This window comes from Vipera ursinii (assembly GCF_947247035.1).
Source record: "Vipera ursinii genome assembly, chromosome: 3".
Taxonomy (NCBI): domain Eukaryota; kingdom Metazoa; phylum Chordata; class Lepidosauria; order Squamata; family Viperidae; genus Vipera; species Vipera ursinii.
The window spans coordinates 183,016,721-183,038,868 of record NC_139516.1 but is presented as its reverse complement, the minus strand read 5'-3'; the positions used below and the strand labels follow the sequence as shown (position 1 = coordinate 183,038,868).

Genomic DNA, 22,148 nt, shown 5'->3' with positions numbered 1-22,148 from the left:
CATTTTTCCCATGCACGTCTACTTCTGGTATTGTTGGTAGGGGCGGAGTCCTTACATCCGCCGCCTTTCGCCACTTTTAATTGTTCCTGCTAGGCTAGGGCAAGTCCTGTTAGGAGCCAGGCCCTCTTGAAGCGGATGTCAACAATGCCCGCGGCCTATTTTTCCTTAGACTTTAACCTGGGCTCCCGCTTCCGCACCTGCTGCGCACCTTCCCGCCGTGGGGTGGGGGGGGGGGCTAGTAAGACGGCCAAGTGGCTTTTCCGCCTCCCCGGCTGACGTGGACGCCAACGGGAATCCGCCCTATAACAGGCGCGGGCCTCTTGCGCGCGGCGAAGGGCAAGGCGAGAGCGGCGCGGCGCTGTGGGGCGTGTTGGCGGGCGGCTCCCAGGCTGCGAGGCTGCAGTTGGTGCCTCGACGTCGCCGCTCTCCGTTCTGGGCGCCACCGAGGGAGGAAGAGTCCGCGAGAGGCCGACGGGGATGGCTGCGGAGACGAACCCCGGCAGCCAGCAAGGTAAGGCGAGCGGGCTGGTTTTTTGGTGTTTTTTTCTCCTGGTCGCGGTTCTCTTCCGTTCCAACCCGCCTGCCCTTGTCTTGGGGCTCCCGCGGCGGGTCTTTCGTGGGAGAGCAGTCGTGCACATTGCAAAGCTTTGGGTAGCGACCCCGCGTTACAGTCGGGGATGGGTTTGCCTCGGCGGAAGGAAGCTCAGCTCCCGCTCTGGAGCTCGGAAAGCCGCCGCAGCCGCCTGCTCTCTCTCTCTCCCCTCCTGCGACCCCCGTCTTTGGCTCCGAACTGCGTTTTCGAGCGAGAGGCGTGGCGCGCCTTGGGCGCCTCTTTCGCCAGAGGCCCTTAGGCTTGGCCGCCCTTGGCCGCAGCGGGGCTAAGCCTTTGTGATTGAAGCCCGAAGAACAGAGCACACACGGCAGCCGCTCGGGACGGTGGAGTTTTGGCGAGCACCCAGAGCGACCAGCGGCGGTGTTTGCTTTGGAGGCTGTATGTGCCTTGGTTTGATCCCGCACCTCCTCCTCCTCTTGCCGTGGTGCTTCTTGCACCCAGGAAGTGGGAACTGCCTGGTTCTTAACGAGGTGCTACTAGAATGTAGACTCACGGGTGTTGTTTAGGCGGGGAGTGATTTCCAAAACTTGGAGACGCTCCCCTACAAAAAAATAAAAACATCCGAGTTTAGAAATTGCACGTTGGGAAGCTTTGAGGGGCAGAACAGGAACAGCTGTCTTCCTTCTTGCTACATGGTGAGGACATTAGGTTTGTTTGCCAGAGGTGTGGCTACCGCCCTACAAACGTGGTCCTCAGGCCAGGACTTAGTACAATACACTTTTCCTCCGGTGGTAGTTATCAGGGTATCTTTTCTGAGGCTTTTTCAGCTTTTGGTAACAACAGCATATGGAAGTAACACTGAAGCCTTCAACTTTTAACGTTTCTACCACCCTTTGTGTCTGGTGTTTACAGTATTGCTTTTTGAAAGTGCAAAGCTAGGCAAGACCTACTCTGATGCTATGGGTCGGTCTTACCTTTGCTTCTGCCAAATTTCAGATTGCAGCAGGTGAAGTCCTTGAATCCCTTGGTGGTGGGCCCAAAGACGAGCATGAGCAACTTGCAAGGAGCTGAGATTGCTGTTGCTTCTGTCCTTTTCTGTCCTGAACTGATCTTGGAAAACTTGCCAGTCAGCTGATTTAACAGTCTGGTTTAGACTGAATTTGGGTGAGGAAACCCACAGTCCTTACTTTTTTCTTCCCAAAGAGAGTGCTCCCTGTGTGAATGAAAATCTAATAAAATTAGGCAGCTGTACTTGCTACTAAAGCAGCTCCAGGAGCAGTTTACTAGATGAAAATAAACATTAATGCTTTTACTCTGTAGGATCTTTTTTAAAAGGAAGAGAATCTAGGAATACTTAAAACTGGGACACCATATGAGTTCCACCCGGAACATTGCTAGGTATATGGGTGTGTATTACTGCACATGCAGTGAGCTTTAATTTAATCCATCTTTTAGTATTAACCAAAACAGATATCTGGGGGAAAAATTCTAAGGACCACACACTAAATTCATAGTCATGATTTAGTGAATTCTGATTGTTCTCAGTCATAAACTAAGGATATTGAATGAATTTGTGTATTATAGTGATCAAAATGTGTTTATGCACTATACTGATATTCTCACAAAACCTACATACAGAAGTAGGGAATTATAGTTCCCAATATACCCTCCTGAAGATGATGGAAATTGTAAGGTAGCACATCTGAAAAGCAACAATAATATGCAAATGTTGCATGCAGATCTAGTGGTTGTTGTGGCTTTTGATTGCCATATAAAATTATCAAGTGAGATAGGCAGCCATATAAATCTTGTAAGTAAATAAAGTATCTTACGTTTTTCATGTATACCGGTAGTGCAGAAAACAGATAAAGGTTCACTTTTGTATGGGTAAGGCACACTGTGCCATGCTCACTTTGTCTGTGTGGATAAATTGAAGCTAAACAAGGATTATCCATCATTTAACACCAGTATTCTATAGAATTGTTTCTGTTTCAGAGCCTCTTAAGCTCTGTATGAAAGTGCAGCTGAAAATGCTAGGTCCTTGGCTTCTGAAAGGAAATAATGGCTTATTGTTTAAGACTCGGAATAACCCACAGTTTGGATGATGAAGTAACTGCACATATTGGATTTGCACAGCATGCTAACCTCAAATGTGTTTGCTTACTTTATGGCTCTGTGTATTGTGCAAATTGATAGTGGTTGGCTATTAATGTTAATACATGGACTTTTTCACAGCATGTGTGATAGCTGCTTTAATAGCTAATTTATTTTAAATTTGTGTGTGCCTTCAAATCAGTTTTTTACTCATGGCAACTCTGTGGACTATAGTCCCTGTGGTTTTCTTCGCAAAGATTTTTACTAGAGGTTTGCCATTGCTTCCTTCCTGGGGCTGAGAGAAAGTCAAAGTTTCGTTTGTACCTAAGGTGGGGCTAGAACTCAGTTTTCTGGTTTCTAAATTGATGTGCTCTACTTGGAAGTTGAGTTGTAGCAACTGGACTTCTTTTCTAGAAAAGAATTTCCAGACTATCTGGATGACTGAGAATCTTCATCAGCATCTTGATGTGCTCTATTTCCCCCCCCCCTTTATATTTCTTAATGGGTGAAATGCTAAAACAGGTGAAATTCTCTCATGTATACAGGTAGTCTTTGACTAATGACTGGTGCTTATTGACCATTTGAATTTAGGATGGACACCCCTCCCAAAAAAGTACTTATGGACCCAGCAGTCCTGATGGACGGGCTCCCCCTGGTTACATTATTACATTTCAGGTACTTGGTATCCAGCTCATATATATGGCCGTTTGCAGCATTCTGTGGTCATATGACCACAATTTAAGGTGTTTTTGCCAAAAACAAGGTTTGGGCAAAAACACTCCATAGCGAGCAGTGTGTTCTCGTAGTCACTTAATGACCATGGTGGTTTGCTAAATGACCACTGCAAAAAAGGTCATAAAATTGGTTGGTTATGTGATGACCCACTTTATGAATATCATGACTTATGATCATAATGGGTGACTTCCATTATGGTCACAAGCCTGAAATCTATAGTTTGAAGAAATTTGTTTGGTTTAATGAGATAGTAATAAACATTTATTGGCAAGCCTCTTATATTTTGTTGCCAAGAAAACAACAGAAGCCAACTTGAGGGAGTTTTTTTACTTTAGTAATAATTAAGCTGATCTGCATCTTCTCATAATATGTACTGTACTAATAACTTGGCTATTATTAATAACAGAATCTTCAATCATAGAACGCTTTCTCAAGTCTCTGTCTTCCATGTTGTTTTAATACCATATTTACATCAAAGGAAATTGACTCTCCATTAAAGATGGCATAGAGGAAGAGTAGACTGGAAGAGGAAAAAAACATGGAACAAGGTCTTGGGTAATGCCCATTTCACAATGGAGTTGAATAATAAGCACTATGCTCAAAATTGAGTCATTTCAATATTTGTGCAATTTACAAAAAACAGCTTTTTAAAATGAAATTATCTTTTTCAATATTTCTCATGCAAAGGGGAAAGTAGTTCCCTCCATTCCTTGCTCCTCTAATATATATATATATATAATATGTTTTTAATGTTTACTTTAAAAAAAATATTTTAACCAGTTTTAAATGGTGAATATTACATATAAACTAATTTCTTAATCTGAATGATCATTCTTTACAACGATGTACCAAGAGATAATTACAGGCTGGAAGTGTTAAGTGCTGTTTGTGAGCTTAACTATGATTAAGGTTAACCAAGATTCCAAACTGGGGTTATGTAAAAAAAGCAGAATTTGTGTTTTTCTTTCTAAATCTCACTTTTTATTAGCCTATTTAAAGAGGAAGGTGTAACTAAACCAGAAAAAACTACTATAAATTCTTATTTTAATTTCAGAGAGAATGAATTTCTCTTGTACTACTGCATTATTCTGACAGAATATACTCCTAAGAATATACTCCTAAGAAATATTGTAATTTTTCCAAATTTACAGTAGAGCAAACCTTGTCATTCAAAATAGTCTTTGTCCAATTTCAGAAGATTACCTGTTCCAAAAATTTGTTTAAAGTCCCAAGAATAAGTAGAAAGCTTTCTGGGGAATATTTCCACACGTTCTGCTAGACAAATGAACATTTAGAGTTTATGTGCATTTTTATGGAGCACACTTTGACAATGTGGCAAGTCACATTTCATAGCTTGCTTAACAGCCCAGAATAAAGCTTCCTGTTACATTTGTACAGCTAAGAATGACTATTGCATAGCATTTTCCACTTGTGTTAATTTTTTGTTTGCCTATGGACTGGAGTACAACTATGGAAAAAGTAGTTTTCATAAAATTTTGGATGTGAGTTTTTTTTTAGCCATGCTTGCTGGGGCTGATAGCCAAAGTCCAAGAATAGGTGAGTAGCACAGAGTAGATGCGTTACCTCATTTGCAAAACCTATATCCTATATGGCCATATCATTTCAAGTAGACAAAAAAGTCTAACATCAAGGTCTAATCTTACCAAACATAACCTTAAATCTGTTGGGACCATTAATAGAATTTGTAGCCTACATAGCTGGATTTGATCTTAATATGCCTGAAAAGGAAGGGCTGTATTGGTGCTGGTCATGATCTTTTAGAGGTTTGACTTTTTAACTCTTTATAACAGGGGTGTCAAACTGCCGGCCCACAGGCCGGACTTGTCACCAGGAAACCACACCTACCCCATTGCTGACAATGGCGAAAAAGCTCCGATATGTTGCACAACATCATGTGATGTTGTGAGCTTGACATGTCTGCTTTATAAGGATTCTAAGCCAATGGATCACTGGTGGGATTCAGCCGATTCGCACCACTTCGGCAGAACCGGTAGCTAATTTTTTGTTGCCCAGGCCCAGAATGGACTTCTGGAAGCAGCATCCACACAGAGAACTGGTTGTTAACATTTTGAATCCCACCACTGCAATGGATAGTTTTATTTCTGATATCTATTTTGCAGTGCATAATGATTTGAGTGAAAATCCTTATATTATGATATAAATATGTATTTTAAAATAATTGATAGAAAGGAGTTCCATTCTTTTCCAATCCGAAGCAAAGATTTATCTGGCAAAACAATAAATAGGCTCCAGTAAATAAACTTTCTTCTATTAAAACATATTCCAAGAAAGTTATGTGCAGCAGTGCACAGTGGTACACATAAAACAGAGCAAATGAGGCCTCAAAGTAGTAGTGGCATTGTATTGATAAATTAGAACAGGGGTCTTCAAACTTGGCCCTTTTATGACTTGTGGACTTCAACTCCCAGAATTCCTCAGCCAGGCACGCTGGGTGAGGAATTCTGGGAGTTGGAAGTCCACAAGTCATAGAAGGGCCAAGTTTGAAGACCCCTGAAATAGAATAATGTTGGGAAATTAAACAAGGAAAAATTTGATTTGGCTTATGCAGTAAGTCTTCATACATAAATACATACATTTCTGTCAGTTGACCAAGGAAACACCTATCTAAGGGAACACCTGCTGCCGGCATCAACTTCCCATCGTCCTGTGCGCTCCCATAGGGAGGGCTTTTTCAGGGTACCGGCAGTTAAGGAGTGCCGGCGGGTGATCCCCAGGGGGAGGGCATTCTCTGTGGGCGCGCCTGCCCTTTGGAATGATTTACCGGTGGAACTTTGGACCGCCCCCAATCTGCGTTCATTTCGCCGGGATCTGAAAACCTGGTTTTTTGATCTATCAGGCCTGGACTGAAGGGGTTTTAGCTTTTAATATTGTTTTAATTGTTGGGCTTATGTAATTTAATCTATTTTAATTTATACTATTTTTATATTGTATTTTATGCTGCCCTGTAAACCGCCCTGAGTCCTTCGGGAATAGGGCGGTATAAAAATTTAATTAATTAATTAATTAATTAAATAAATAAATAAAATGGTGAACTACCTCAGACTATGATTTAATATTAATTTCTGCAGTGAGCAAAAAGTACTGTTTCATAAAAGTGAACACATGAGGTGAATTGGAAGGTTTTTTTTTCTAATATTTTGTTTTCTGTTTAGTATACATAAATAAAAAAGAAACAAAAGAAAAAAGGCAAAATACAAAAACATATCACATGTATAGAAAACAGATTTTAAATGGAGCCACACTAGAAATTGGAGACTCTGAATTCTAATCCTGCCTTAGGCAAGAAAGCCAATTGGGTGACTTTGGGCCAGTCATTCTCTCTAAGCCCAACTCACCTCAGAGGGTGGTTGTTGTGGGGAAAAGGAGGAATTTCCATAGACAACCAGTTCAGAAGCAGACAGGGAAAAAACTGATCCAAGACTGTAAGTCTGGGTTGGCAATATTTTTTACTACTTACATGTGTAATTTGCTGTGCTCCATGATCCATAGTTTTGAGATATTGATAGATTTCACACTGATGTTATGTAAGTAGAACCATGTTGACATATGTAAACCGTGTTACTCTTCCCAGAATTGTTACAAAATTTACAGCTATTAAACCAAACAGGGCAATACCGGTAGTAGCAATCCCATATCATATTCATACAGTATGTATCACCTCTATTATTTTATACTTCTGGTACAATGAAGATGCTCCCAAAACCTTTGTAAACATTTTCAGAGTGTTTAAACAAAAATATTCTTTAATATTCTTTAAAAACCTTAATTTATTTCTTAATATGGTGTATTCCAGCACTTTATTCTAAACCTTTTATAAAAAATACCTTCAAAACACCCTTGGATTTCTTATAAAAATACTGGGTTTTGGAATCATTCTGTATGCATTTTAGTGTTGAAAATAAGAGTTTTAAATGCAGCCAAACCGTGAAACCCAATAACATGCCCATTGTCTAAAATAGCACAGTGGCAGTATACTTAATACAGATTCCTCTTGCAAAAACTCAAATTTGCAATAATTCAAAAGCCTGATTGATAGTTAGATTATTCAAAGTATTATTACCTCTGTTGGCCCATGCATTTTCTAAAAAAACAAACAAAAAACTGCAATTTTCAGGCTGGGCTTGTCTTAGAGATTATGCTTGTAATCGGAATAAAAATCACTGGCATATTTCTGGCCCAAGACTTTTGCAATATTATCCTTTTCAGCGTGGGTTAGGGCCGGGACACAGCACTGAAGTAGCATTGGTCATGTCTGTGAATCAGTCCGCAGGCCGGCAGTTTGACACCTCTGCTTTATGGGTCTATAGAGAACTAGTTTGGTCTAGTGACTAAGGCGCCAGGCTAGAAACAGGAGACTGTGAGTTCTAGTTCTCTCTAATCCTCTTTGCTGCCATTTAGCAGATGTCTGGATTTTAGAAGACTAGATTTGATATCCTTATTTATAGATTGTAGAAAATAATATCTAATGAACCTAAGATGTCACCATTAGCTAATAACATTTGACTCAATACATAAATTACAATAATTGACTTTAGTAATTTCAAGGAGTCCTAATGAGAAGGAAGGACTCACTGGAGAAGAGCCTAATGCTGGGAAAGATTGAGGGCAATAGAAGAAGGGGACGACAGAGAATGAGGTGGTTGGATGGAGTCACTGAAGCAGTAGGCGTGAGCTTAAATGGACTCCAGAAGATGGTAGAGGACAGGAAGGCCTGGAGGAACATTGTCCATAGGGTCGCGATGGGTCGGACACAACTTCGCAGCTAACAACAACAACAACGTCAAGGAAAGGGAACAAACCAACTTTTATCAGTTATGAATCTTGAAAAGGATCATAATTTTTTTAACTTTGCTCCCCCCAAAAAATTATATATTTGCTATAACCTCTGACTTCAACAAGTAAGACTTGCATAATAGCAGATTATTAATAGATTTCAGTGATAAAATAGTCTCTTGGGACAACTCTCTGTCCAAAGAATTGGAATTACAAACTTAAGAAGAAACTACTCTGATCTCCAGTAACAAGGAAGAATTACTGTATTCAGAAAAAGCCCTTAGATAAAGTGCTCCATTGAATGGATATGGGGAAATAACAGCATTAATAAGGTACCCAAGACGACAGACAGACAATTTAATCAAGCACTCAGCTGAAAAACAGGAGAGGATTTTGAAGCAAGTCCTATTCTCCTGATTTAAGAAACAGGCGAGATTTGTATGCAGAAATTTATTCATGCTTGCACATATATTCAACATTCAATAATCTATGACTTTATTTTAGAATTTAAATGAGGAGAATCTTATGCTGGTGCATAGATGCCATTTGCCAGGTCTTGGATGAAGTCTCCAAAATTTGTAGCCAAATTATATTTTTTAAGATAACATATTATTGAAACTGAGATAACACATTGGATAGTTTCATCTGAGGCATTGGATCTTTTTCACTGATCTAAAGTCTATTTATTCAAAACTTAGAATGCACAATAGCTTCATATGTAGTTAATGCTAGAAGCTGCAAGGGTGTCAATTAAGAAAAGTATTTTTCAAAGTTTATATGGAGATACTAGGAAACAGAATACAGTTCTCTTTTGTATAACTGCTAAACGTGTATTGCTACAATGCAAGAAATAGATGTAACTATTTTTTTGCAGGGATAATGGCTGCAAAACTGGGTTTGTGTTTTTGGGAGAAAAGAATCTATTCCATTAATCAAGCATGAAGTCTTACACAGATGGCTGATAGAATAGATTATGTCTAGTAATCCTTTTGTGTCCTAGAAGATTAAGGATATTCTGGTGCAACAGCAGTCAGCTGACACTTAAAAAAAACACCCTGAAAATTCTTGGTGTAATCCAGCAAGGGCTAATGCTTTCCAGGATCATAGGTATTTAATGTTTAAAAACCATTCTGGTGCATTGAGGGGGCGTAAACCACATATTTCTGGTTTGCTGCCCGCATCAGTCCATGCAATAAAGAAATATTTCTGCAGCGACATTTCAATCTGGCAGCCTAAAGCTTATGATCAGATCAGCTTCAGACATACTTCAGGGCAAAGGCACAGTGGTGCAAAGAGACTAAGAAATATGGATGTGTCACTGGGTACAGGCAAGAACGAGTTCTCATGCATTCTAAGATCTCTGTGATGGACTGGCAAGATATGGATCTGTATGAAGATTACAAATCTCCTTTTGATTTTGACACTGGAGTTAATAAAAACTACCTTTATTTACTGCCCAGCATGACTTTCTCCCCTCCTGAATCTCCTGTACTGAAGAATTCTGGTAACTGTCTTGTGTTTTAATATCTGTAATATTCTGCAAATGAGTACTATTATAAGAGGAGATAACAGCTCAGATTGCTTTTAGAGTTTAATAAGGTTCTGATTTATCCGCTGGAACTGAAAATGGTCATACTGTAAAAAGATTCTCTATTTAGAAACAAGCATTTTTTGTACTGTAATCTTAGTGTATACAGTGATATTACTGCTTAGATAGAAACTATTGAAAGCCTAGTTTAGAACATGAATATATGAAATGGAATCTTGATACTTGATATTTGATATTGCCATGCAACTCCTAAAACTGCCTTGAGTCTCTTAGGATGGGAGAACAGTTGGTTTCTGATTCATGGGGAATAGAAATGACTGTATACCCAAAATGTAATTATTGAAAACTAATATTCCAAACGTATTAGATTTGAGTTCTCTTTTAGGTATTAAATAGAACTTATCTTAGATGATGGATGCAGCTGTTAATAATATATTATTTTGATATAAATAACAAGTTACAACATTATTCTAGATTTTTTGCTAATAAAAATGTTCAGGCATCATTTGTATTTTGTAATTTTTCCTCTGTATTTGGTTAACAAGCAATAATACTCTTCTAAATGATTTTGAGGCCTTTTGATTGATATATAATTTGAATTTCCTATCTGATTACAACAACTTCAGAGTAGCTGGTAGCCTAGAGTATAATTTGGCTTCAGAGAAGAAAATTGTAGATTTTATGTTTCCTTAGTTCATGACAAAACTCACTGGTTTGTTTCATCTGCCACCTACCCTAAATATTCACAATGATGCAAATCGTGCTTTGGATGCTTCCAAGCATATACAGTAGAAATATTTACAAATATGAATTAAATAAGCATTAATTTGCATTAATTCCTAAATCAGGAGTAAAAAATTTAATGTTGCTCATGGCAGTGCTTAAATAGTCCCAGACAATGTGACCCATGGTGTAAAATGATAAGAGTTCAGCAAAAATTCAAGTAACCTCTGGAACATCCCACTTTTTATATATCCCTGCTACTCTTAATTTCTAAATAGATTGAGTGGAACTAAGTGAATGACTTCAGATTTAATTATTCTGTAATTAAAATAAAATATAAAGGTGCTTGGAACTCTGTCTTTCTATCCATCAGCAGGATAATTTTCCAAAAACAATACAACAGGATATCAGAGGAGAAAATTAAGTTTGAAAATGAGGTAAATCTAGCCAAAGGCTACAGAGAGAAATATTTTGGTAAAAAATAAATAAATCCCCTAATATATCCCATGGAATAGCCAGTTGAATTTTGACTTGGAATGTTGTAAAACTATATCTTAATCCACCTCTCTCTTTCTGATCACATGATTTACAGCAAGCACACGTGTTTCCCAGTGTACACATTCAAAGACATAGCATACTTCTTTACTAAGAATTGCCTAGTTGCCTCCTATGATCAGTGCTGGTAAAGGGACTAGAAAAAATTCCAGAATTCACTCAGTGTATGCTTTCAGTTTGCTGTAGCATCCTCTGAATATGTCTCAGTTCATTCTGCTACGTAGTGAAAAGTGCTTTAAGATTTCACAGGGAACCCTGCACATACAGATTTCTAACCTATAGTAAAACGACCTGATGTTTTTAATCCTTTTTATGTCATCTTTAGCTATTTTTATGAGGTAGCCCTATAATGGAATAAACAGAGTGCTATTTTTGTGGCATTTTCTTTATGATCTTTTCATAGCTCCTTTAGGCATGGAAGAACAGATTCTCTGGATCAGTCACCTGCTTAAATCCACCACTAGAAAAACTTTAAATTGCTACTGTTGGAACATTCTGTATGAATTATAGCATCCCAATGTTGTTTTGATGCTCTTTGTTAATATTTAACTGTTTTCTTAAATAGTTTCAGATGATTCCAGGGAGTTCTTGGATCTCTTGGAAGCATATTTGGGGACACTGAGGAGGGAGGGGACTTGATGAAAAAGAAAAGACTAGAATTGTAGATCTCTTTCTGTAAAAGCGTCTTTTCTCATACCCTGTAATTCTTTCATATTTATTTATTTATTCATTCAATGTAACTATACTCTAGGATTCAGTTTGCTCATTAACTCAATCCTATTGCAAATGGGTAGCACATCATACGTGTAACTTCTGACTCTAATAAATTGTCATGGTATTAATTTCTTGAGGTCTGGAAGCAAGTGGTGTGACACCTCTTCATTGTTTGTAACATTAAATGTCATTCCTCTAAAATGAGAGCTGTAGAAAGAAATTTCTGTGACAGCAGTATATTATGGGGTGGGGAGTAGGATGGGCATACTCTCTGTGGTATTTTGTGTCTGAAGATAAGTATGTGCTCATTGTTTATAGTTACTGCAATAAGCCATGTCATGAATCTCTCTAAGTTCTGCTTCTTAAATTCAGTGGCTACCTTTAAGTCTAAGGGGGCTAGTTTTTTGAAAGTCTGAAATGAGAAATCTTGGGAGGACAGTAAGGCTGGAGAGGGAAGCCACACAGTAGAAAATTTAAATATCACAAGTGACTTTTTCCCCTCTTAAACAAAACAGGTCACTATTAAGAATGTTTTACTATTTTAGCTGATCACTATCAAATATGGCTGGGGTTTATTCCGTCTTTATTAAACTGTTTTTAAGGAGGACATCTTAGTTTTTCATCAGAAGTAATTCTCCCCAGCAGAAATTCATGCTTCTGCTGCTCCTCCCTATCTTCTATAAAAAAATACATTTACTAGCAGGGGGTGGAGATTATATGCTGTAATGCATGTAGGACTTTGCCACCTCATTTACAACTCTAAAGCACCCCAAGACTGAGTTGCCAAATTTCTATGCAGTGATTGTAAGATCAAAATTAACAAAGTAAGAATGGAAAATGGACTTTGACATCTAGTCAAAATACGATCAACTCAGTGAGAAGAGAGGAGTAGCAGCTCCTACAGCCTACTTCCAAATCAGGGCATCAGTCATAGTTAGACCTGTGGGAGAGTTGCTTATCCTTGACCTAAAAGAAAAGGGTCATGTTTGGAGATACTGCTGCTGTAATTGCTTTGCAATGTAATAATAATCTGTAATATTAACCCTAACCCTAAGCCGGTTCAGGGCCACTTACAGGATTGGGTCCTGTATATAAAGAGTCCTCAGTGAGGCATAGACTTTTGGTCTAATACTTTTTTTATAGGATCCAATTTGGGTCGGTCACTGAGGATCAGGGACCAGGCGTTTTGTCTTCTGAGCTCTAGAAGCTCCCTGAAGATGGGTTCTAGTCTGAAAGCTCAGAAGACAGAACCTCTGGTCTCCAGTGACTGACCCAGATTGGTCACATTATCCTGGGACACATATTTTTGTCTTTTGTTTGTAGATCATAATAAAAAATACAATGGAGCTAGGGAGTTCTGTCCAGCCGTACTTTCAGTTTTCACACTAAAAGAACAGGGCATTGACGTCATGTGGGTCAAAAAGGGTGGCTAAGTAAAATTGCTTGGCACAGCTTACTGTTGGACAAGGCAGGGGGAGGAGCAACCATCAATAGCGCGCTCTGTGATGGTTGATGAAATGTTATGCCTGAAACTAACTTGTCTGTCTGGGTTTTTATTGGAATTCATTCTTGACTTGGCATTTAAATAAATAAAAAAAACCCTGCTTCTTTGCCCCCTGACTTACAATTTTTATAATTTCCCTAAGATAAGCTTTTGTCACTTGAGCTTAATATTTTCACACCTTGCAGTACATCAGTCCTTTTTTTTAATACTGAGCCCATCTTAATGGCTTCATTTCTACCTCGCTGTGGAACATTTTTGTAGTGTGATGCCAGGTTGACAATTTTGATCTGCATTTTAAAGGTCTGCTGAAAAATGAAGCCATTCCTGAAGGAGAAGATGCGGTTGCTGCAATTAATATAGAAGCTCTCTCTGAAGAAGAACAAGAAGAACTTAGAAGAGAGCTTGCTAAGGTAAATTTAATTTGGAATGACAACTTCTTGTGTGATCTTTAACACTGATCTGAAACATTTACTTATACACCTATCTTTGACAAAGATAAAATGATTGAGTTAACAGATTGTGCAAAGTCATTTTGTATTTAACCTTGATTTAAGAATCCACGGTAGGCTGGAAGCCACACTTTTGCTTCCTGTCTTTCTGAAGGGCTGCAAGGATTACAGTATACCTAGGGATATCATCAGAATGGGAGGATCTAAAATTTAACCCCATTTAACTCTATTGGAGGTTCTGGAGCTACATGAACAACTGCCTGCATGTTGACTTTGAACTGTTCATGGGGACATACAGATTATTGGCATAATTATGTATATTGTCCATGTGCCCTTTTTCTCATGTTGCTATGAATAAAATAAGCTTAGTTTTTCAAGAAGGCCTGAACGGTATGATATATATTCTAGGAAAGTCATATATCAGCATGTGGCTCCCAGAGCATCCCTAGTGTTGGGGGGAAGCTAAAATGTTAAGCATCTTTTTTAGGTTTTGGGTGAGTTGGAGTGAAATGGGAGGCTTAAAGGTACCTATTTCAATTTTCATAATCAACAGAAATGTACAAATTAAGCTGATTTCTCATTTGGTGGAGTAATGAAGCAAATTAATGACCCAAGGCACCCATTTCATCTCTTTAAAATAATCATGTCTTCCCTTAACACTACCCTCATGAACTCAAAAAAAGCCATCTGTCTAGTGATGTCATCCCAAACTATACTTCCTATGGATTGCTCTTTTGTAAAAAAAAACAAAACACCTCATACAGTAATTAAGGGTTATTTTAGGATCTCTGTCTAAATAGTTATCGGTTACTTGTTTCTACCCATCCAATCTGGGCCAGTAGGATGGGCATGCTTTGGATCCCATTGGTTAAGGAATACCTGTTGGTGGAACCTGGAAGACATGCTTTTTCTGCCATTATGCTGACCTTTCAGAAAATTCTTCCCCTGGAGATTAGGATGGCCCTAACCTTCCTAGCCCTTTTTGTGATCCTAAAGACCCGTCTCATGGCCTGGACCCCTGACTGTGAGAGGACCCACCTCGCTGTGCTAGACTTGCTAATTGAGATATTTTTCTCACCTGCTATGCGTTTTAATTTTTGTATTTGTGATGCAGTTATTTTTTACTTGAAACTGTTCTCTGCCCCTAGTCACTTGTTGACATATACAGTTATACAAATTGACTAAATAAAAATACAGTGTTGTAGATTCTTAGTAAAGTTGAGATTTGATAAAGCACTTATGCAAGTTTATGATATGTAAATGTTTTCTTGCTTAAATTTATGAACTGGTATAGATACTGCATATGAACTAGAATACAGTAGTTGAATACCAGATACTTACTGAATTGGAAGTGGCCTAATGTATTTGATTCCATTCTATCTAATGTATATGTTGAAGTCTGCAGTAAAATATACACAAATCTTCTGAAAACAATGCTAGTAATTGTGGGAAGTAGCATTTGCTTTATACATATTATTCTTCTTATTGCTTTGCTTTGTGGATTCTGTCCCATAGGTAGAAGAAGAAATCCAGACTTTGTCACAGGTGTTAGCTGCCAAAGAGATGTATCTAGCTGAAATAAAGAGGAAACTGGGCATCACTTCACTGCAAGAACTGAAGCAAAATATTTCTAAAGGGTGGCAAGATGTAACTTCAACAAATGCGTATGTTTATTTTGCTATTTGGGAGTGATGCGAAAGTGCTTGAGTTTAGTTGAGTTTCGTGAATATTGTCCAGAAAAACCTATAATTTGAGATGGATATCTCATTATTGTTTTTTTCTGATGTACTTCTAATAATAATAATAATAATAATAATAATAATAATAATAATAATAATAATAATAATAATAATTTTATTTGTATACCGCCCTTCTCCCGAAGGACTCAGGGTGGTGAACAGGGCAAACATATAAAAGTACAAAAATACAAAAATTAAGAAAGAATTAAACGAGATGCCCAAGCTACAACAATAGGTTAAATACATTTAAAACAACCATGGTTGTTGAATAAGCCATTATAGTCTAGTCTAGGCAAAATGTTAGACTTTAAATCATGTTTTATAATATAAAACCTGGGTTCACACATCACAGGTAGACAAAAACCAAACAAATGATGGTTTAGCATGGCATGTGAATATAGCTGTTGTCTGTTGTCTTCCATTAGGAGAGCTTTCAAATGTTTAACATGTATGCAGTATCTATGTCATGGCTATTTTATTAGTTAAAATAGAGTGGCAGATCATTTCATTTAGAATTCTGCTAAACAAGTATATCAACATCCTTGCTCAATTTATTACTACTACTACTACTACTACTAAATACTTTAATTTTTAAAAATGTTGGTAGCTGAAGGCCAACCATTGTCTAAGATGAAAGCAATCTGACTTTTATGTAGTTCCTTTTTAAAAAAAAACCAAATACAATAACAAACCCTGGCAAGAGATCAGTGACCTTAATTTATCTTAATAGATGAAAGCTTTGTTTAAAATTCAACCTAAATCTAGGTTATTAAGAGGCGTTGTTAATGTTTTTCATGGGGTACATTACATCTTAATTTTAAATGTGCTGAAAAGGGAAATAGACAATCTGAACCTTTAAGGTTCAGGGGGCCATGATGACAGAAATTGACTAACTTTCCGATGCAGGTATAAGAAGACATCAGAAACCTTGTCTCAGGCTGGACAAAAAGCATCTGCTGCTTTCTCAACAGTGGGTTCTGCCATCACAAAGAAGCTGGAAGATGTGAAGTATGTTTTATTTTCTCCCTCCTGTTATTTATGATGCAATGGAGATTAATTGTATCAGTTTTTTAAAAACAAAAAAAATGCTGTCTGTGATGTAGAATCTCTAGATCCTTAATTTTCTTTCTTGACTGTCATTTGGAAATGTTTCAGCAGATTATCACCAACAGATAAGCAATAGAGTTCAAATGGTGGACATTAATACAATGGCTTCTCTATGCTCCGTTTTATCCCTGTGTTATTACTTGCAATTAAACAACTGATTAATTGCTTTTTAATACATTATAATAATGTTGTAATGCAGGGGCCCCAACCCTTGGGCTGCGGCCCACTACCTGGCCTTGAGCTGCTCAGAACCAGGCCATGGAAGTGGCATGCGAGTATGCGCATGTGCAAGCATCTCCACTTGTGCAAATGGCTGGTGAGCATGTGCACATGTGCTCCATTTGTGTGAGTGTCATGTGCTCATGCCCGCTTCTTGTGCAAATGGAGCTGTGTATGCATGCTTGGCCATCACTCTCACAGAACATTCCCCTCCCCACCACCACTGGCCCGCAAAGCCAGAAGGGTTGGGGAACTCTGTTGTAATAGACTCAAAAGAATTTTGGTTGCTGAACACATGTGAAGCATAATAAAAACAAAATAATGATCAAAGGACAGTAAAAGGCCTTAGAGATTTTGCCTATATTATGGATATAATTTTGATTCAAGTATTTTTTATTATTATAAATATAATTTTCATTCTAATAGTGTTGTTTTTGTATTAGAACTTTTTTTGTATGTGGCTGGTTGGAATTTTGTAATTTACACCGAGTTAGATGGCTAGCAGAGACTTGACTAAAATATATTTGCAGTTGGCATGGGGAATATTGTTCCATTGAACTCACGTGTACATGAACTCTCCACTTCTACAAGCTTCTCTTGAAGCACAAATTGACAAAAGGAATGTTCTGAAACTTGCATTAGGAGCAATAAGCAGCCCAGACTATAAAAGTAGAAATTTTTCTAGGCATAGTATATTGTGAATGTTGTGAATTCCCCTGCATGGACTTGCAAAACTCCAAATTGCTTAGAATTAAACTGTTAATATGGCTTTGAATTATTGTACAATTGATGAAATTTGCAGAAAAATGCTTCTGCACCCTAATGCATGATCTTTAGGTGTCCTGGCAAACTAACATTATACAGACTATAGCTCTGAATTCCATTCCCTAGCATTAGGCTATAGATTTGCAGGTTGAGGGCAGGACAGTTATTAATAAAACTGAGTATAACATATTTAGATAAAGCAAAATATAATGTCAAATTAAATCTGGAATCATCTGGTTGATCTGTCTACACAAATAAAACAGATCACTGTATTTGATTTTAAAACTGCTGAATTGAAAAACAGCTGGATTTTAATGCAGAGAATAATCTGTTTTGACACTTTTATTGAAATATTCAGATATCTACATATTTACAATACTTTGAAAAAGTATTTATATGGTATATTTTATATAGAATCATATTCTTATTTCTAAATGTTGTTTGCTATCCTGCAGAGTGTGTGCATTTATTCTTTCAAGTGAAATGTCTAAAACAGAGGTCTTTAACCTTTCCGGTCTCCCAGACCGGATGGAAGGACAGCAGCTTCAAAATTGTGGCTACACACACTGGCGCGGCACTAGCAGCCATGTTCATGCATGCAGCATGCGCTGGCACTGTACACGTGTGAACGGCCACACATCCCCATGGCCTAGTGGCCTGTTCATGCATGTGTAAATGAACCGTGCAAACCACCCAGGCTAGGGGTGCATGCGCAAATGGGTTGTGCACACCTGCCCTGCACTAGCATGTGCAAACGGGGTCACGGGTGCTAGCGCAAGTGGGAGGGGAATGTGTGCACTGGCCAGCCATTTCCGCAGCTTGGTGGCCAAGAGCCCATGGCCTGGCCCCAGACCATAAGATGGGGACCCTGGTCTAAAAGATTTGGAAAAAGGATGAGTCATTATATAAAGGCACCTGAAACTCCTCTATTTCTTTTACAAATTCTACCATTACAGTACTGTCAAAAAATACTCTCTTCAGGGACATGCTAATCAATTTTTATAACCAGATTTTCCTTTCTCTTAATGCTGCCATTTAGTATACGTTGTCTACAGCATTCAATTAGTATGCCTGCTATGAGGTAAAGTATGTATTGTTTACTAGAGTGCCCAAACTTGACAAAATGTGGATAGGAATGGCTCAGTTTGGTACAACTGCACCAGGATATTAAGTATATAAAAGTAACAAATTTATATACAAGCTTGGCACTTATCTGTATTTAAAGCAAGAGATACACTGAAAATGTGATGAATAGTTTGGGGGGGAACCTATTTATAAAGCTGTAAAACTACAGCTCTGAACATAATTCAGAGTAAAATTCATGTAACTATAGAAATCAGTAACAAATCTAAAATGATGGTGATAAGTACTATATGTGAGTGTCAATCCTTTTAAAAATCAATACATTCCTCATCATTGCTAACCAGATTGTGATGAAGAAAAAGGGTGCTCACTAAATTTAAAGTATCAGAGGTTACATTTTAAATACTATGTAATACTATTTAATTTTGTTTTTAGGTTCTCCCTACTTAGTCTGAGATTGCATGTCTATTTCTAACTTGATTTTTTTCTTTTTTCTTTCATTAGAAATTCTCCAACATTCAAGTCATTTGAAGAAAAAGTGGAGAACATAAAGGTAAAATATAACAATAAAATGTGTTGCTAAAGGAGAAGGAATTGGTTATAAAGGAATTAACTTACCAAGATACTAATAGTTTAACACTTAGGTTTCTCCATCTATGGAATGAATTTTACATTCAGCACTTACTACAACTGCAAGAAAGAATAGAGAAGAGCTTTTATTCTTGAAAATAGAACAACATAGATTCAGTATGAATACCTTTGGAAATATTGTACTGTAGTGGAATAGTGCTTTTATTCCATTTCAGGACTTTTTAACTTCATTAGTACATACATAATATGATATCAGAATTCTGGAAATTATGAATCCAGACAGTAGTACTCATTACTTTTACCAATGAAACCAATTAAAGCCATGCTTGCTAGGAATTCTGGGTGGTGTACTTGTAGCAAATCTGAAAAACACTAAAAACAAATTAGAATTGCTTTTGGGCAGAAGGTTCTGGGTTGATATTCTTAGCAATGCGAGAGGCTTCCTAGGTGTAATAGTTTCCATGGGGGAAAAATATGCAAATAAAAATAGTGTTGTAACAGAAAATGGGAGATGAATATATTCCAGTGGAAAAATTGCCCTCTTCAGTATTCAAGGTCTTTCTTTTTAATCCTGTCTAGTATTTTGCCACAAATTACTAGAAAGCTGTTGAAAAGCCACATTTCCCAGAAAAATGCTAAAAGGGTACTTTGGATGGGAGGGGGTAGTTCTATTGTTGTAGAAAACCCCTTTTAAGTTGATTTGCTGTCTTAAATTGATAAATGACCGCTAAATACAGTATATAAATGTACAGCAATTTACATGCTGGCTGAGGAATTCTGTGAGTTAAAGTCCACAGATGTTAAAGTTGCTAAAGATGAAAAAAATTGTTCTAAAAGACAGATTATTTACAGCAGGGGTCCTCAACCATGGCAACTTTAAGGCTTGTGGACTTCTGGGAGTTGAAGTCCACAGGTCTTAAAAGTTGCCATGGGTGAGGACCTCTGATTTACAGTATCCACTGATTAGCCTTATAAAATTTTAAATTGCCCTTTTAGTCTAAGGTTGGGGGAAATAAGCCTGCTGGAGCTGACTTTGGAGATGTCTTGAATTCTGCTGCCAACGCTAGTGCCACAGAAGTTGCCCCAAAGCAGACTGAAGAGGAGACTCAATGATTGCCTCACCTTTGTACTGTCCACTGTCAGATGCTGCAAGCAAATGCTGAAGTGCATCACCTCTGCTGTTGACTCCTCCAGTATGTTCTTCTGTTTAGCACTTAGCTTTCCAAATATTTAATAGTTTCTTGAGGTTCAGAGTACTTTTGAACTAGGAAAATACACTTGCCTTTGTTTATCTGCAGGACAGGAATTTTTATGTATTTTGAGTATTAGGCTTAATTCCGGTCTAGGTAATCACTAAGTTACTGCATTACAAAAAATTAAAAACAGAGCTGGAACATTATGCACATGTGACATTTACATTATGAGCCATCACTTCATGTCTGCTTTCACAGACAAACCTTGGAAGTTTTTATGTAGCCATTAAGTGGATATTAATTGATATTCTTTCACTAATATTCTTTGGCCAAATAAATTGGTTTGGGTTTTGCAATGGCTATCATACCACATTTTTTTGTACTTATTAAAGCTGAAAATAGGTAGCTTCCAAGCATGTCACCTGTGATTTATTGAAGTTCTCCAGAAAATATTTCTTTTGACAGATCTCAGCCTGAGATACCGTTTTTCCTTCAAGGTTACAGGTGGATTTGTTTTTGCCTTCTCTACTGAATTTTGCAGAAGTAAAACAAGTTTATAGGCGTGAAGCAGATGATAAATGTAAAAGCCTAATACAGCTTTCAAATCATTCCATGCTATTAAAAGTTATATGTTTATTCCACTCTCATGAATTTAAATTATGGGACAGTATATTTCATCCTCCTCTCAATTACAATTGGTAGAAGCTGTGGGCAGTTTGTACATGTGTCTGTGGATTCTGGGAGTTTGCATCTGTAAGAAAAGGCCTTCAATGAAATAGGAGCCTGTCTAAATTGAAAATCCATATTGAAGCTTGAGAATATATTTAATATTGCAATCATAGGTCAATTTCATATATAAAATATTAATTAAATTTGTTGCTCTAAAAAGATTTGATTTTGCAGAAGCAAAATGTACTCCACCTTTATATGTTTTATTTTCTGGCACCTTATAAAACATATTTTGAAAATGTTTTTGCTTCCTTTAATCACCAAGCTTAAACTGAACTAGAACACATCCTTAAGATGCACCATAACTTGGGCTTTCTCTTTATAGCTGCACCAAAAAGGCTACACATCATATAAGTCAACTTACGCTGTATTTGACAGCTTTCTGTAGCATTTCAAATTTAGTCTGAATACTTGATTACGTATACAAATAAAATGCATTGTATTGTCAAACACAAAAGGCTATCTGAATGTTTTCAAATGTGGTTTTATATTTCATACAGTTCATTTGTATACATATTTACTTTAAGTTCAGTTGGATATTAGTTACCTTTAAAATACTTAGCTATACTTCTTAACATACAGTGTTCCCAGGATTGCTTGTTGTCATTATATCAACTTGTTTAGAGAATTAAGTAGGCAGTTTTCTGGTTTTTGATATATCAGACCAAAGGTTTATTTCTTGCACATCCAACTTTTAGGTACTCTGTTTTTCCACAGGTTTTTCTCTTGATTCACCATGCCTTCTAGCTCTATTCCACCACCCTTTCCCAGGTCCATTGGAACTAAGTTGTGCTGGGTATAGGTCCTTTTAACAAGAGAATCCCTTCTTAACTATTCCAGTCAGTTTCATATAGTGTGATTTTTTTTTGTTTACAACAACCTTGTTCAGTTGAATCTTTCCCTATTTATATAATCAGGCTGTACTTCTTGCTGTGCTTTGGACTCATATGCCCTTCCACATACAAACAAACTCTGCACTGCAATTGCAGTTAGACCTTTTGTAAAATCAATATAGGCTTCCAACTGGTATG

General features: G+C 37.6%; 1 protein-coding gene across 2 annotated transcripts; it reads left to right on the top strand.

The window, feature by feature from the left end:
* Window positions 1-108: 108 nt before the first annotated feature.
* Window positions 109-21,566, top strand: LOC310639104 (tumor protein D52-like; the record flags this gene model as incomplete). Of its 2 annotated transcripts, none has more annotated exons than XM_083360537.1 (7): window positions 109-511; window positions 13,543-13,652; window positions 15,207-15,355; window positions 16,337-16,438; window positions 18,561-18,602; window positions 19,109-19,157; window positions 20,192-21,566. In XM_083360537.1, 7 exons carry the CDS (start codon window positions 478-480, stop codon window positions 20,306-20,308), a joined length of 603 nt encoding a protein of 200 aa, XP_083216663.1. In that variant the 3' UTR covers window positions 20,309-21,566. The 2 variants fall into 2 exon arrangements, with proteins under 2 accessions (XP_083216663.1, XP_083216662.1); XM_083360536.1 differs by lacking the exon at window positions 109-511 and adding an exon at window positions 9,542-9,701.
* Window positions 21,567-22,148: the final 582 nt, after the last annotated feature.